Here is an 11,649-nt window from a genome sequence, read left to right on the forward strand (position 1 = left end):
CCAGGCCCGTAGATATAGCGTCAGAGGGATGTTTGGGCCGGCCACTTCTAATTTTTTAATGGGTTGGGCAATTAGTGGATCTATTCGGACCGAAAAAACATGAGATCCCGCAAAATGGCTAGAGTTTACAGGTCAGCGAGTTTTTGCGGGATCTCTAGAGATGCTCTAACTGGGAGAGGTGGAAACTTTTTCGAGGGCCTCTATTTGTCATGTACTTAAAAATATGATTGCATTAGTCACCTTTTTATATGGACAATCAGATCTTCATCCAACTGCCCATAATAGATCGCGCATTGTTTATCTTATTCCTCCTCAGGGTACCCCCAGCCTGCCCCGCCCTAACCGCCGGCCTCCACTACACGCAGCCGGTGGGCACTACTGCACACTGCCTCGCCTCCCCGCCCTCCCCTCAACCTCCTCCCACAGCTATTGTTGGTCGCCGTTCCGGCCTTCCCTCTAAGCCCCTTCGGCGATCCCTTGGGTCCTCCCCCCCCCAAACACCCTTAAGAATAGATAATGGGGCAATGGCTTCCCCCAAAGATACATAGTGCCTCTCCTCCACTGAGATCCCTTTTTCTCCGACGAGCTCGCATGAACTAAAAAAAGCGACTGACGCGAAAAAAAATATTCAGGCACTTGAGATATAGCAAAAACGAACTTTTTCAACTTGACGGCGGAAACAGAAATAAATACTATTACTACCCCAGACTTTGCACATTAGAGTTCAGTTTTGGAGAAAACATTAGCAGAGTAGACTCTTCTGAGATGAGCTTACGCAGAGCCAAACTGGTTTCATTTCATTTGGCACCTAATTAAATCACCAAGCCAAACCAGGACGATGATCGACCAAGAGAAATCAAAGAGCTGGCTAGCCACTTAATTTGCAGCAGAGGAGCATGTGTAGTTAGTACTATAAGTGAAGTTTGGAAATCCATTGATCCCGAACTGGAGAATTACCTTACCTGGGGTGAAAAATGGCCGGCCAAACTGGGTGCAGCGAACACGGCCGGCCGAGATGTGATCGAGGCCGCGCCGGGGCCGAAGCAGACGGCAGAAGGAACGGCAGTTGGTGTCAAAATGAATGGGAAGGACGTCGTTTCTGTCTGATAAGAGAGGCGCGAGTGATAGAGCACTGCTTGTTTTCTTCTCGCGCGGCTTTTGGACATGGTTTTGCCCCTTTTGAAATGTTCAACGTGGAGACTTGTTCACTCGCCAAAGAACAAATACACGTGGACATGGGCTTGGCAAAACTACAACCAGCTCATGAGTACTGACATATGAAAGCTGACAAAGGGGGAAAAAATCCAGTGTCCCCGTCAAAAAAAAATCTAGTGAGTTTTCCTAGTAACTGGTTCTCGTGGGGGAATTATGCGGAGCGCTGCAATGATGTGGGAATCAGAAACTTTGTGGCAGCTTATGACATGTTGTGTTATTCTGCACAATATGATTGTCGAGAATGAGGGTGATGGTGTAGCCCAAACCCATGATTTCGAAGCACCTGGAGAACAAATTGAAATCCCGGAAGATCAAGATGTGGCTCAGCTGATGAACTTCCTGCAGATGCATCAGAATCTTCGAGATTAGCAGGTGCACACGCAACTACTCAATGATCTTGTGAAGCACATGTGGACCCACAATGGTAACCAAGGAGACAATGCTTGATTTCGCACTTAAAATAAATTTTATGTAAACGCTATCTATGCTTGGTACCAACAATTGCAATTTACATGCGACATTGTGTTGCATGATCGACGTGCATGTATTTGTATGGATTTGAGAGTCCGTATTTGAGATATGTGGATACCTGAAAAAAAATATGAGGGCCCGTCCGGATGCGCCGCCGGATGTGCCCAGTCGCGTCTGCGGGCGCTTGAGGGGCCGAATTTGCCAAGGCCGGTTGTAGATGCTCTTAAGGCTTTCATTGTGATAAACACTGCGTGTAAATTAAATACTATGTGCATTTACTTTGTCACAGAAATTCAGATCCGATTTCAGTTCACAGATGTTGAGAAACAAGAAAAAAAATACAAGTCGTGTTATGGATAATTTGCTGCCGTCCACCGCCAGCTCAAACGCCGGCCGGAGAAGTTTTCCGATGGCTCTTGCAGAGATGGGCACATATATAAATGCCTGGTTTTTGGACTCCAGTTCGATTGGAAAATGACAGAAAAGAAAGGATTCAGCGAGCCAAAACACAGATTTGGGAATTGAAGGATCAGCTGTTTATTTGTTGGTTTCTTCTGAAACTGCACACTAAAACATGAGACTTGGCTTGCTCAGGAACTACCAGCAGAGGCGACCACTACAAATGCAGGAGGAGATGGACAGGAATTATTCGGAGCAAATATCACAAAATCGTAACTATTATGGCTAGAAATTCACAAAACCATACATTTTTTGGGGGTAAGTTGTTTCACAGAAGAGAAGACCTTTCAGATTACGACGTCTGACACTGATTGTCTCTGACACCCCACACTAGCCTGACATATATCCCAATCAAATATGAATTGCAACTCGGAGATTGAAACAAAGTCGGAAATCGAAGCACACCAATCCAGTTCGTGATACATAAAAGATCAAAATTGTTACCATAGCAAACTAAGGGAGTCCATTAAAATTCAGCGAGGTATGTCGGTCCAGGAAACAAGCTCCTGCTCCATAGTGTAGCATCTGGTGACATCCTGAGCTGAATGATTGGCAGCAGAGAAGAACTCACCATGCCGTGGACCGGGACTAGCACTGAAATAAGTGGAACAGTTTGAAGGTAACAATGGCATGGCTTCACCATCGCTCTCTAACCCGTGTTTTTTCTCCATCATCATCTTGCCCCCCAGGAGCTGCAGCCTAAGCTCCACTTCTTTCATGGTAGGCCGCTCTTCTCCTATGTGCCTCAAGCATACCCTCGCAAGGGCAGCCATCTCAGTGATCTGTCTGTCGTTGCCTTCCTCGAGAACTTGAACATCAACGATCTCTGTCAAAGTGTTATCTTGTAGCATCTGAAGGAAGTAATGAGATAAGTTTTGCTTTTCACACCGGAAATTGAGGAAAACCGGCTTCTTCCTAGTCAGAAGCTCGACGATTATCACACCGAAACTGTAAACATCGCTCTTCTCGGTTAGCTCGCCGGTGTGGTAATACTCAGGATCCAAGTACCCAAATGTGCCCTGCACTGCTGTGACCACACGAGTTTCATCGATGGAGATGGACCTCGAGGCACCAAAGTCTGCCACCTTTGCAGTGAAGTTATCTGTTAAGAGTATGTTGGTAGATTTCACATCTCTATGAAAGATTGGTATTGCGGCAGCGGAATGGAGGTAAGCAAGAGCACTTGCCGCCTCGCTAGCAATTCTGATACGATCGCCCCAGGTTAACAAGCTTCTACCACTCAGGTGGTCACCATGAAGAAGTTCAGATAATGTCCCGTTGGGGACGAACTCGTACACGAGCAAAGGCACCTCTGACTCAAGGCAACAACCAAAAAGTTTCACCACGTTTCGATGACTGATTTGTGATAAAATTGCAAGCTCGTTTATGAATTGATCGATCTCTCTTTGATCGGCCATTTTGGACTTTTTTATGGCCACAACACGTTGATCGGATAAAATCCCCTTGTAAACAGTGCCATGCCCTCCGAGGCCTAGAATGCGTGTGGAGTCAAAATTATCCGTTGCCTTTTCTAACTCATCCAAGGAAAATATTTTAGTGCTATGTGTGGCACTTTCATCAGATGAGATCAACTGTTCCAAGACAAGGCCTTTGTTTTTTCTTAAGTATGCCTTTCGAACTCTATTTTTCATGCTTCTCTTCCACATCCGAACCAACAAAGTTGAAACTGACGCAAGAAATAGAGCCCCAATGCCGGAGCTTAGTCCAATAACAACTCCTGAAAAAGTAAGCATATGTAACAGTTAGGCGCATAAAAGTCTTCCTTGTGTAGGTAACTACTTTTCTTTTCTTTTTTGTGTGGATTGCTGGTGATACTTGCAATTGCATCGTCTTTACAATCCAGGGACTAATGCTCTGGTCCCAGTATACACTAAAGTAAAAAAACAAAATTTTGTCCATGCCAGAGTGCAACAGTGACAAGCCTATTATACATTAGTACTCCCTCTGTAAAGAAATATAAGAGCATTTAGCTCGCTAAAGTAGTGATCTGAACGCTCTTATATTTTTTTAGAGGGAGTACTAGCCAATAAAGATAACAACAACTCTGCTACTCTCAACAAAACACAAAATATTTTACCAGATTACATAGAAAGATCATTCTTCAGATTCTAAAACAGTGCATCATTGATTGTAATAAGATGAATAAAGCAAGGTGCTAACTTCTGGTGGTTTACCTATAAACCGGTTGGTGCAAGAGTTTGTTTCCTTGGCAAAACTGCTGCCAAAAGGACATGAACAATGGTACCCTCCAACTGTGTTTTGGCAAGTTGCAGACTCAGGACAGGGGCTTGGAGTGTGCTCACATTCATTGACATCTGCAGTGAAAATCAAACAAAATATCTGAACCCAAGTGAGTCGTTTGAAGGAGATTGGAGTATAGATAACTATGAAGTGGCATTTGATCTAAACTTCTTTTTCAACGACCTGGGTTGCAATTCTACTCGAGTGAGTAATCTGGTGTCAAAGTGAAAAGTTAAGCACAAAGGTACTTCTGCACCATATTTAATCAACGATGGAAGTGAGATGGCATTCAAGATGCAAGGCAAGTCTAATGTAACAATTTGATCAACATGAGATGGAAAAAAAAAAAGAGTTGTAGTATACTGGTCTGTTCTCCATTTCCTTTTTTATATGTTGGTGGTTTCCATTAATATCCGTCTACATACTACATAAGTATATATAAAAGTTGATTTGCGACCCGCATTGCTCAAGAGATAAAATCCACAGTTTAACCCCTGATTTTCTTCAGAGAGAAAATGCTATTATACACATTTTTCCATTCCACAAATCCTTTTGAAATAAGGGGAGAAACTAGCCTGTGCATCCACCAGAGAGGTAAGGATTCCCTTGGTATCCAACGGAGCAGTTGCACAGATACCCTGGGCCGTTGGATGAATCCACGCACACGGTGTTTTCGCTCCGGCATGCATAAGAAGGCATGTTTCTGCGTGCCACCTCACATGTTGCATTTCCAATCACCCAGTCAAGGACAACCGGCTGCCGCCCCTCGTAGGTATCATTGAACCTCTTCGTGGTTATGTACTCGGAGTTGAAAGTGAATGTCTCTGCCTCCACCACCATGGCATAGCTGCATGGGTTGAAGTGCCAACTATTTGAAACATCCACATAGTCTACATCATAGAAGTAGACATGGTAGCTCGTTAAGCCCTTGGGGACGGTGTTCTGGCAACAGCCTACACCAACACACGAGCCATTTTTCAGGTCTCCCGGGCTCCCACACACCGACACACACCCTGTCGCATACCTTGTGGATTTTTCGGTGTTGTAGATGTACCCAATTGTGTTGCAACCAATGCTTATGAATTTGTTCTGCGAGTCAGAGATCCGATACGGCCAAACTAAGTAAAAATCCCAAATGTAGGAATCCATTTCTCCTGTACTAGAATTGTAGCAATATGTCGGGATGAACATCAAAACTCGGGATTGGCCACTTGATGCTGAGATGCTTAGAACCTCCCAGTAATTTATGAATGGCCTCTCGATCCCATCGGCGGCGGTCCTGCTGCAGCTGATCTCGAAGCTTTGTTCGATAGCACAGCCAGCACCAATGCCAAATGGATAGGGGATCTCTACATCACCACACCGCGTTTTGCATCCGTGGTGAGGCTGCGCTGATGATATAGATGCAAGGTTCAGCATGAGTACAATGGCACCGAGCACTAGCACCGGCGCCATATCAAGTCCCTGCAACTGCAATTAGTGTGGTCAAATTAAGTAATTGTCTGCTATGCTGAAGGAAAAAGAGAACATCTCGAAAAAACATCGATGTTATCACTTCTTAATTGTCTGAAAGTTGAAAGTGAAAACACCTGTGTATGCTTATGCTATAGAAACAACTGAAGTTAATAGCAGGGGTTGGATGGGTTCAGAGATTTACATCAAACGGAAGTAACCTTGCAAATAAAATGATATGCTAACCTTGCAAATAAAACATAAGTATATATTTATTTATCTCCCGGATTTGGGTCACGGCAGCGCAGCCGATCGCCTCCGGCGACGGCGCAAGGCGGCGGCGGCGCTGCATGGCGACGTGGAAGAGCAGGTGGTGCTGGCCGATCAGTGCGTCCGCGCGGTCACGACGGCCATGGCTACGGTGGTCGGCGGCGGCAGGATGTGACTGGTGGCAGCGGCGACGTCCGGCCTGGATCCTGGGGCGGCGGCCCTGGAAGGTGGTGGCAGGTGAAGCTCGGACCTCTCGCGGCAGCATGGCGTGGTGTTGTCCCTGTCCAAGGCGGATCTGCGCCGGCGATCTGGTGGCTTTGGCTTTGGATTGGTTCGGATCAGAGACGGTGACGAGCGCGCGGGTTCCCTCTCGGTGGCTCTTGCAGCTTGGCGAGGTGGGGTGGCAGCCCTCCTCGTAGGCTCCAGTGGTAGCACACACAGGCATTGGCCGGTGTGCCAGGGCTCGCACGGTGGTAGTGTTGTTGTGGATGGTCGTCGGATCTGGGTGGCTAGATCTCGGGCTTTGAGGCGGTCTGGATGGTGCACAGGCTGTCGGTTGGATTTTCTTAGGACAGATCCGGGTGAAAACCTGGTCTTCGGCTGGTGGCTGGAGCTGGTGATGGTGATGCCCTTGGCGTCGTTTCCTTCATGGAGACATCATCGAGGTGAAGCTCCCAACTCCTCCTGCTATCTTTGGGGGAAACCCTTGATCAGTTGGTCGGGTGATGGCAACGCTCTTGTGTCGTTCCCCCCTTGGGGGCGTCATTCTTAGAGGTGTGCATTGCCTCGAGGGACCAGTGGACGGTTTTAGCGGTGGAGCGGCGATTCATGTCAAGCATCGATGATGTGGAGCCTCGACGGCGTGGTGCAGCAGGGTCTTGGCGCTGGAGGTGTGATGGTGGACGCGCGTAGAGAGGTGGCGTTGTCTGGTGTCGTGGTGGCGTTGACGGCAGGCCTGACAATGTCGATGCGTCAGTACCTGCAGAAGATGGATCGGCGTATGACGGCAGCGTCGGCATCTGAGACTGTGCCAAACCGGTGTGTGCCCCAGACCCATCAATGTGGCTTGGTTGGGGCCTCCGGCTTTAGATGTTAGGCTTTGGTACGAGGTCTGCTTGGTATTCGGCTCGGACAAACGGCACCCCTTCATCAACTAGGTAGGAGTAGCAACATATGTTGTTAAGATGGTGGCTTTAGACTTACTTTGTAAGGTTTTTGTGAATAATTAATAAAATAACTGCATGCATCGTCCAGATGCAAAGGCCTGGGTCATCCTCCTTTTAAAAAAAATGTATGATAATATGTACTAATAAAAAACGACAACATGCATCTTGCTTTTTGGCTGTTGACTGTTGTATTACGGCGCCTTGCAGAGAATGGTGAATTACTTTCCCCAAATTGTAAAAGATTCATGACATGTGAATTAGTGTACTGATGTTGAAATCAATTAATGGCAGTCCACTAATTTTCTCTAAAAATACGCCAAGCTCGATATGAACACTCGGTTCGGATTTACCTAGAGAGCGGCCGGAAGCGGGAAGCGAGCGCGCGGCGGCGGCAGGATGCGGTGCTGACGAGGCGGCGAAGCGCATGGTTGGCCGGGCCGGGGGAGTTGGCGCGGACGCGGAGGCACCGCCGCCCCGCGCCACCTCCTGCGGAGGGCGTGATAACCTGGGCCATGGCGGAGCTGCGTCATCACCTCGCCGGACGTGGAAAAGACAACGCGGGGTGGGGTGGGGAGTTTGTGGCCAAGTGCGGACTGGGAGAGAAGGAGAGGCAATCCATCCATCAGGCAGCTTGCAGGGGTCCTGCTAATTGCAGATGGTAAGAAGTTGTTTTGGAACTTAATAATAGCGCAAACATAAGTTTGAACGTTTGGTAGAAATTTTGGTAAAAACGTCTTATATTTTGGTACAGAGGCAGTAGATTTGATTCTTCGCGGACACTTCCTTCATGGCAGGGGATCACAGGCTATCAGTACACACAAGTGCCATTTGAATCGAATCACTTAACATCAGAAGGCCAAAGCAGGGTGAAAATCAAAACGCAAAAGAGCCAGCCCTAGCTGTAGACAAGGGGAGCAGAAGTGAATCCCATTAATCTCCAACGGAGGTACGTACCAGGGGTATGGCCAGCTGGGAGCACGAGCACGACCGATGCGGGGCCGGCGCCGGAGGCAGTTGATCGAGCGTGCAACCGGAGCAGAGGATGAGGTTGTCTGATGATGTGATAGAGGCGTCACTGGTAAAAGATTGTTTGTTTCTCTAGGCTAGGCAGGCAGCCTTTCAACGTGGTGACTCCTTTTGAGTTTTGAAATGTTCAGCATACATGGAGACTAAACTGGGCAAAAACTCCAACCAAACGTGGCACTCATGACATATGGGATATGGTGGCTAATTAGTGCGACTTTTCTCCCGGTAACTTGTTCAGGGTTTGATTTACGACGGCGCCAATTGTTGACTTTTTTAGTGGAGTGGGCATATTGGTTGATATTGCGTGTCAAAAAGGGGTTTAGACAATCTTGCCTTCATGGCATAATTCCTCCCTTTCGTCTATGTAGATCGAAATTGCAGAAACTTTCGTTGCAACGTAGGTGCGCACCGCGTCAATGCTGTCGCTTCACACCTGAAGTGAAGGTTTTACCAAAGAACAATTCCACGGGTTGGTGCCTGCTAACATGCATTATTTCAGGCGTGAGTGTGACTGCTCTCACTCCTGTCAATTCATCAATTGCAAGTTGCAACAAGCAAACTCCTGTTTTCCTCCTGCAAAAGGTCCATGACAAGACAAATATATGGTGCCAGATCATGGTTTAATTTCACACGGGGCACCTCCATCAGGCTGTAGCTTTAATTTCTTGGAACGTCAAATGGTGGCGAAGTACGATCCGGACCCTGCAACACAAACTGAAATATTTTACTTCAAGAACCGCGACAAGATAAAACATTGATAGCCCCGGTAGATAGACCAGTAAAAAAGGACATGCCATCCGATCCGAATGAAATATATGTCGATTCCTCGTAGCTTCAGAGACGCGCCACCAACATGGAAGCCTTCTTTGTGAGCTCTGAACATTTTGCTGCGTTTACGGAACCTGCAACGGAAGTATAGGAGGATGGTTAAATCACAGATAACCTAGACAGGCATGTCTGCATTTACGTTTGTCCAGATAGCTAGATTGTAACATTACCTGACCCCTCTTGAAGATGGGACAGCGGCGGATCCTAGAGCGTGCGCATGTGATGCATTTTGTGAGACGTCTACATCGGTTGGTACTCTCAGCTTTGTTAGGCGGGCGGCTTCTGGAGGACACTGGATTAGATAGTGTCAGTTGACGCGGTCGGGGCACATCTTTATACTTATAGGTATAGTGACTTTATTCGCCTCGAAGGTGGCTTTGGATTCATCTTTGCATTCATTTTGTCAAATTATGATGAATAAATTAATAGAGATGGTTGCATGCATCATTTTGAAGCGGAGGCCAGGGTAACCCTCCTTTTCAAAAAAAACATATTGCAGATAAATCAATGTTGTTCAGGCATGTCATTAAACTAGCTAAGAGCATCTCCAACAGCCGCGCTAAACAAGCGTCATGCTGTAAATTTTGCCATTTTAGCGCGCGCGCAACCTGTAGACAAGCTCCAGCGGGCGCGCAATAACCGCGCGCACGGCATATGTAGTTGGGTGCGCGGTCCGACACGCCAACTCGCGCTGTGTATTTGGGGCGCCGACTTCCGCGCGTGGCAGACACGAGCGCTCGCGCCGCACTCTCTCCACCCCGCCACCTTCGCCCCGCGCGCACCGGCGCCAGCGAACTTGACCCGATGGACGCACGCGCCGGCACCCCGCTCACCCCATCCTACAGCCGCAACCCCTTCCCGCCGCCGTCGCTGGAAACCCTAGTGCGGGGAGCGTTGGCCTCGCCACCGCCGGAGCTCCTCCGAGCATCGGCCTCGCGCGCGGCCTCTTCATGCCGCTGCGGATGACCACGGCGGCGGGTGGCGTCGCGCCGGCACCGCCCTGTGCCGCCCCCCCCCCCCCCCCCCCCCCCCCCCCCCCCCGAAGCTCCCCAATGCGGCGCGGCCGAAGAAGGGCAAGACATCCGCGAAGAAGAACAAGGCGGCGGACGGCTCCGGCACCTCGAAGGTGAGGAGAAAGAAGCTTGCAGGGCGTGTGACGGATGCGACGGTTACCGAAGCGCCGACGAGCTCACTCGTTGAGCCGGTGGCCGACGCGCACAACGTGTTCGACGATGTGCCCCAAAGGTAGAATTTTTTTTCCAACTTTTCTTGTTATTTTTTGAATGCATCCATATAGATAGCTTATTTGCATTGTTCTATATATTTTGTAGTGTCAACGATGATGCATACATGCCAACTATGGGTGTTGGCTCCAACAATTCGCATTGGTCTCAAACCAATGACATGCATTTCGAAGAGCATGAGTTCGAGGTGGACGAAGATGGTGAGGGCGTTGTCGACGCGCCGAAAGGAAAAGCGGGCAATTACACCAACGCCGATGACATCTTATTATGCAATACTTGGTTGCAAGTGTCGAGGGATCCATCCGTTGGAGGTGATCAAAGTAGAGATGCTTATTGGGGGCGGATGAAAAAACACTTTGATGTTTGCAACGTGAGTGGAATTGACCACTCCGAGAGATCACTTTGGTCCGGGTGGTCGACAATTAACTCGGATTGTCAAAGGTGGGCGTCTGCACAAAAGGCGGTTGACAAGTTGAACCCAAGTGGCACAAATGAGGACGATAGAGTAAGTAGCATTTCATACATGTTCATCATACTTGTTGTTGGTGTTCAAAGTGCTAACTTGTTTTGTTTTCATGTAGTACAACATTGCACAAAACTTGTTCAAAGGAGAGGAGAAGAGAACCAAGAAGGGGAAGATCAAGAAAGGAAGGATATTTACCTTGCCTCATTGCTATGAAGTGTTGAAGGATGATGAGAAATGGAAGAAGCGTGATGATTTGGATGATTTGCATTTGAGCAACAAACGCAAGAGAACAATTGAGTTGAATGATGATGATGATGAGGAGGATGATGCATCAACTGACGGCAAGAGAAGCCCCACACCCAACTCGGTTTCATACTCGAAGCCAAAACGACCGGATGGGTGCAAGAAAGACGCAAAAGAAAAGAAAAGAGGAAAGGAGATGATGAGTTCAAAAATGATATGGAAGCTATTGTGAAGGCAAGAAAAGAAGCCAACGATGTGAGGAAAATAGCAAAGGAACCAAGATGCCGCGGCCGAGGAGAGGAGGTTGGCGGCTGAGGAGAGGAGGGTGGCGGCCGAGGAGAGGAAGGTGGCTTTGGAGGAGAGGAAGGTGAGCAATGAGGAGCGAACTAGATTGTTGGAATGGGAGAAGCACTTGTTCTTCTTGGACACATCTATCCTCAATGAGGTGCAAAAGGAGTATGTCAATCTTGCCCGTGAAGAAGTCTTGATCCAAAAAGGAGCCATGATTCGCGCAATGGGTGGCGGTGGCCTTGGCGCCATGGGTGGC

General features: G+C 48.1%; 1 protein-coding gene across 1 annotated transcript; it reads right to left on the reverse strand.

Annotated features, from left to right (window-relative positions):
- Positions 1 to 2,305: 2,305 nt before the first annotated feature.
- On the reverse strand, positions 2,306 to 8,436 carry LOC125510130 (wall-associated receptor kinase 5-like). Its single transcript, XM_048675220.1, has 5 exons — positions 8,250 to 8,436; positions 7,646 to 7,937; positions 4,983 to 5,877; positions 4,341 to 4,481; positions 2,306 to 3,883 (listed from the first exon to the last, which is right to left on the reverse strand). Exons 3-5 carry the CDS (start codon positions 5,860 to 5,862, stop codon positions 2,619 to 2,621), a joined length of 2,286 nt encoding a protein of 761 aa, XP_048531177.1. The 5' UTR covers positions 5,863 to 5,877; positions 7,646 to 7,937; positions 8,250 to 8,436; the 3' UTR covers positions 2,306 to 2,618.
- Positions 8,437 to 11,649: the final 3,213 nt, after the last annotated feature.

This window comes from Triticum urartu, chromosome 5 (assembly GCF_003073215.2).
Source record: "Triticum urartu cultivar G1812 chromosome 5, Tu2.1, whole genome shotgun sequence".
NCBI lineage: Eukaryota > Viridiplantae > Streptophyta > Magnoliopsida > Poales > Poaceae > Triticum > Triticum urartu.

Bases quoted from the DNA above. Each gene is read 5' to 3' on its own strand.
- LOC125510130 (XM_048675220.1), bottom strand. From the start codon at position 5,862: ATGGCGCCGGTGCTAGTGCTCGGTGCCATTGTACTCATGCTGAACCTT. The intron at 4,482-4,982 runs GCTAGTTTCTCC...TTTTCACTGCAG, and splicing joins CCTCTCTGGTGGATGCACAG to ATGTCAATGAATGTGAGCAC. The intron at 3,884-4,340 runs GTAAACCACCAG...TTACTTTTTCAG, and splicing joins TTGCACCAACCGGTTTATAG to GAGTTGTTATTGGACTAAGC.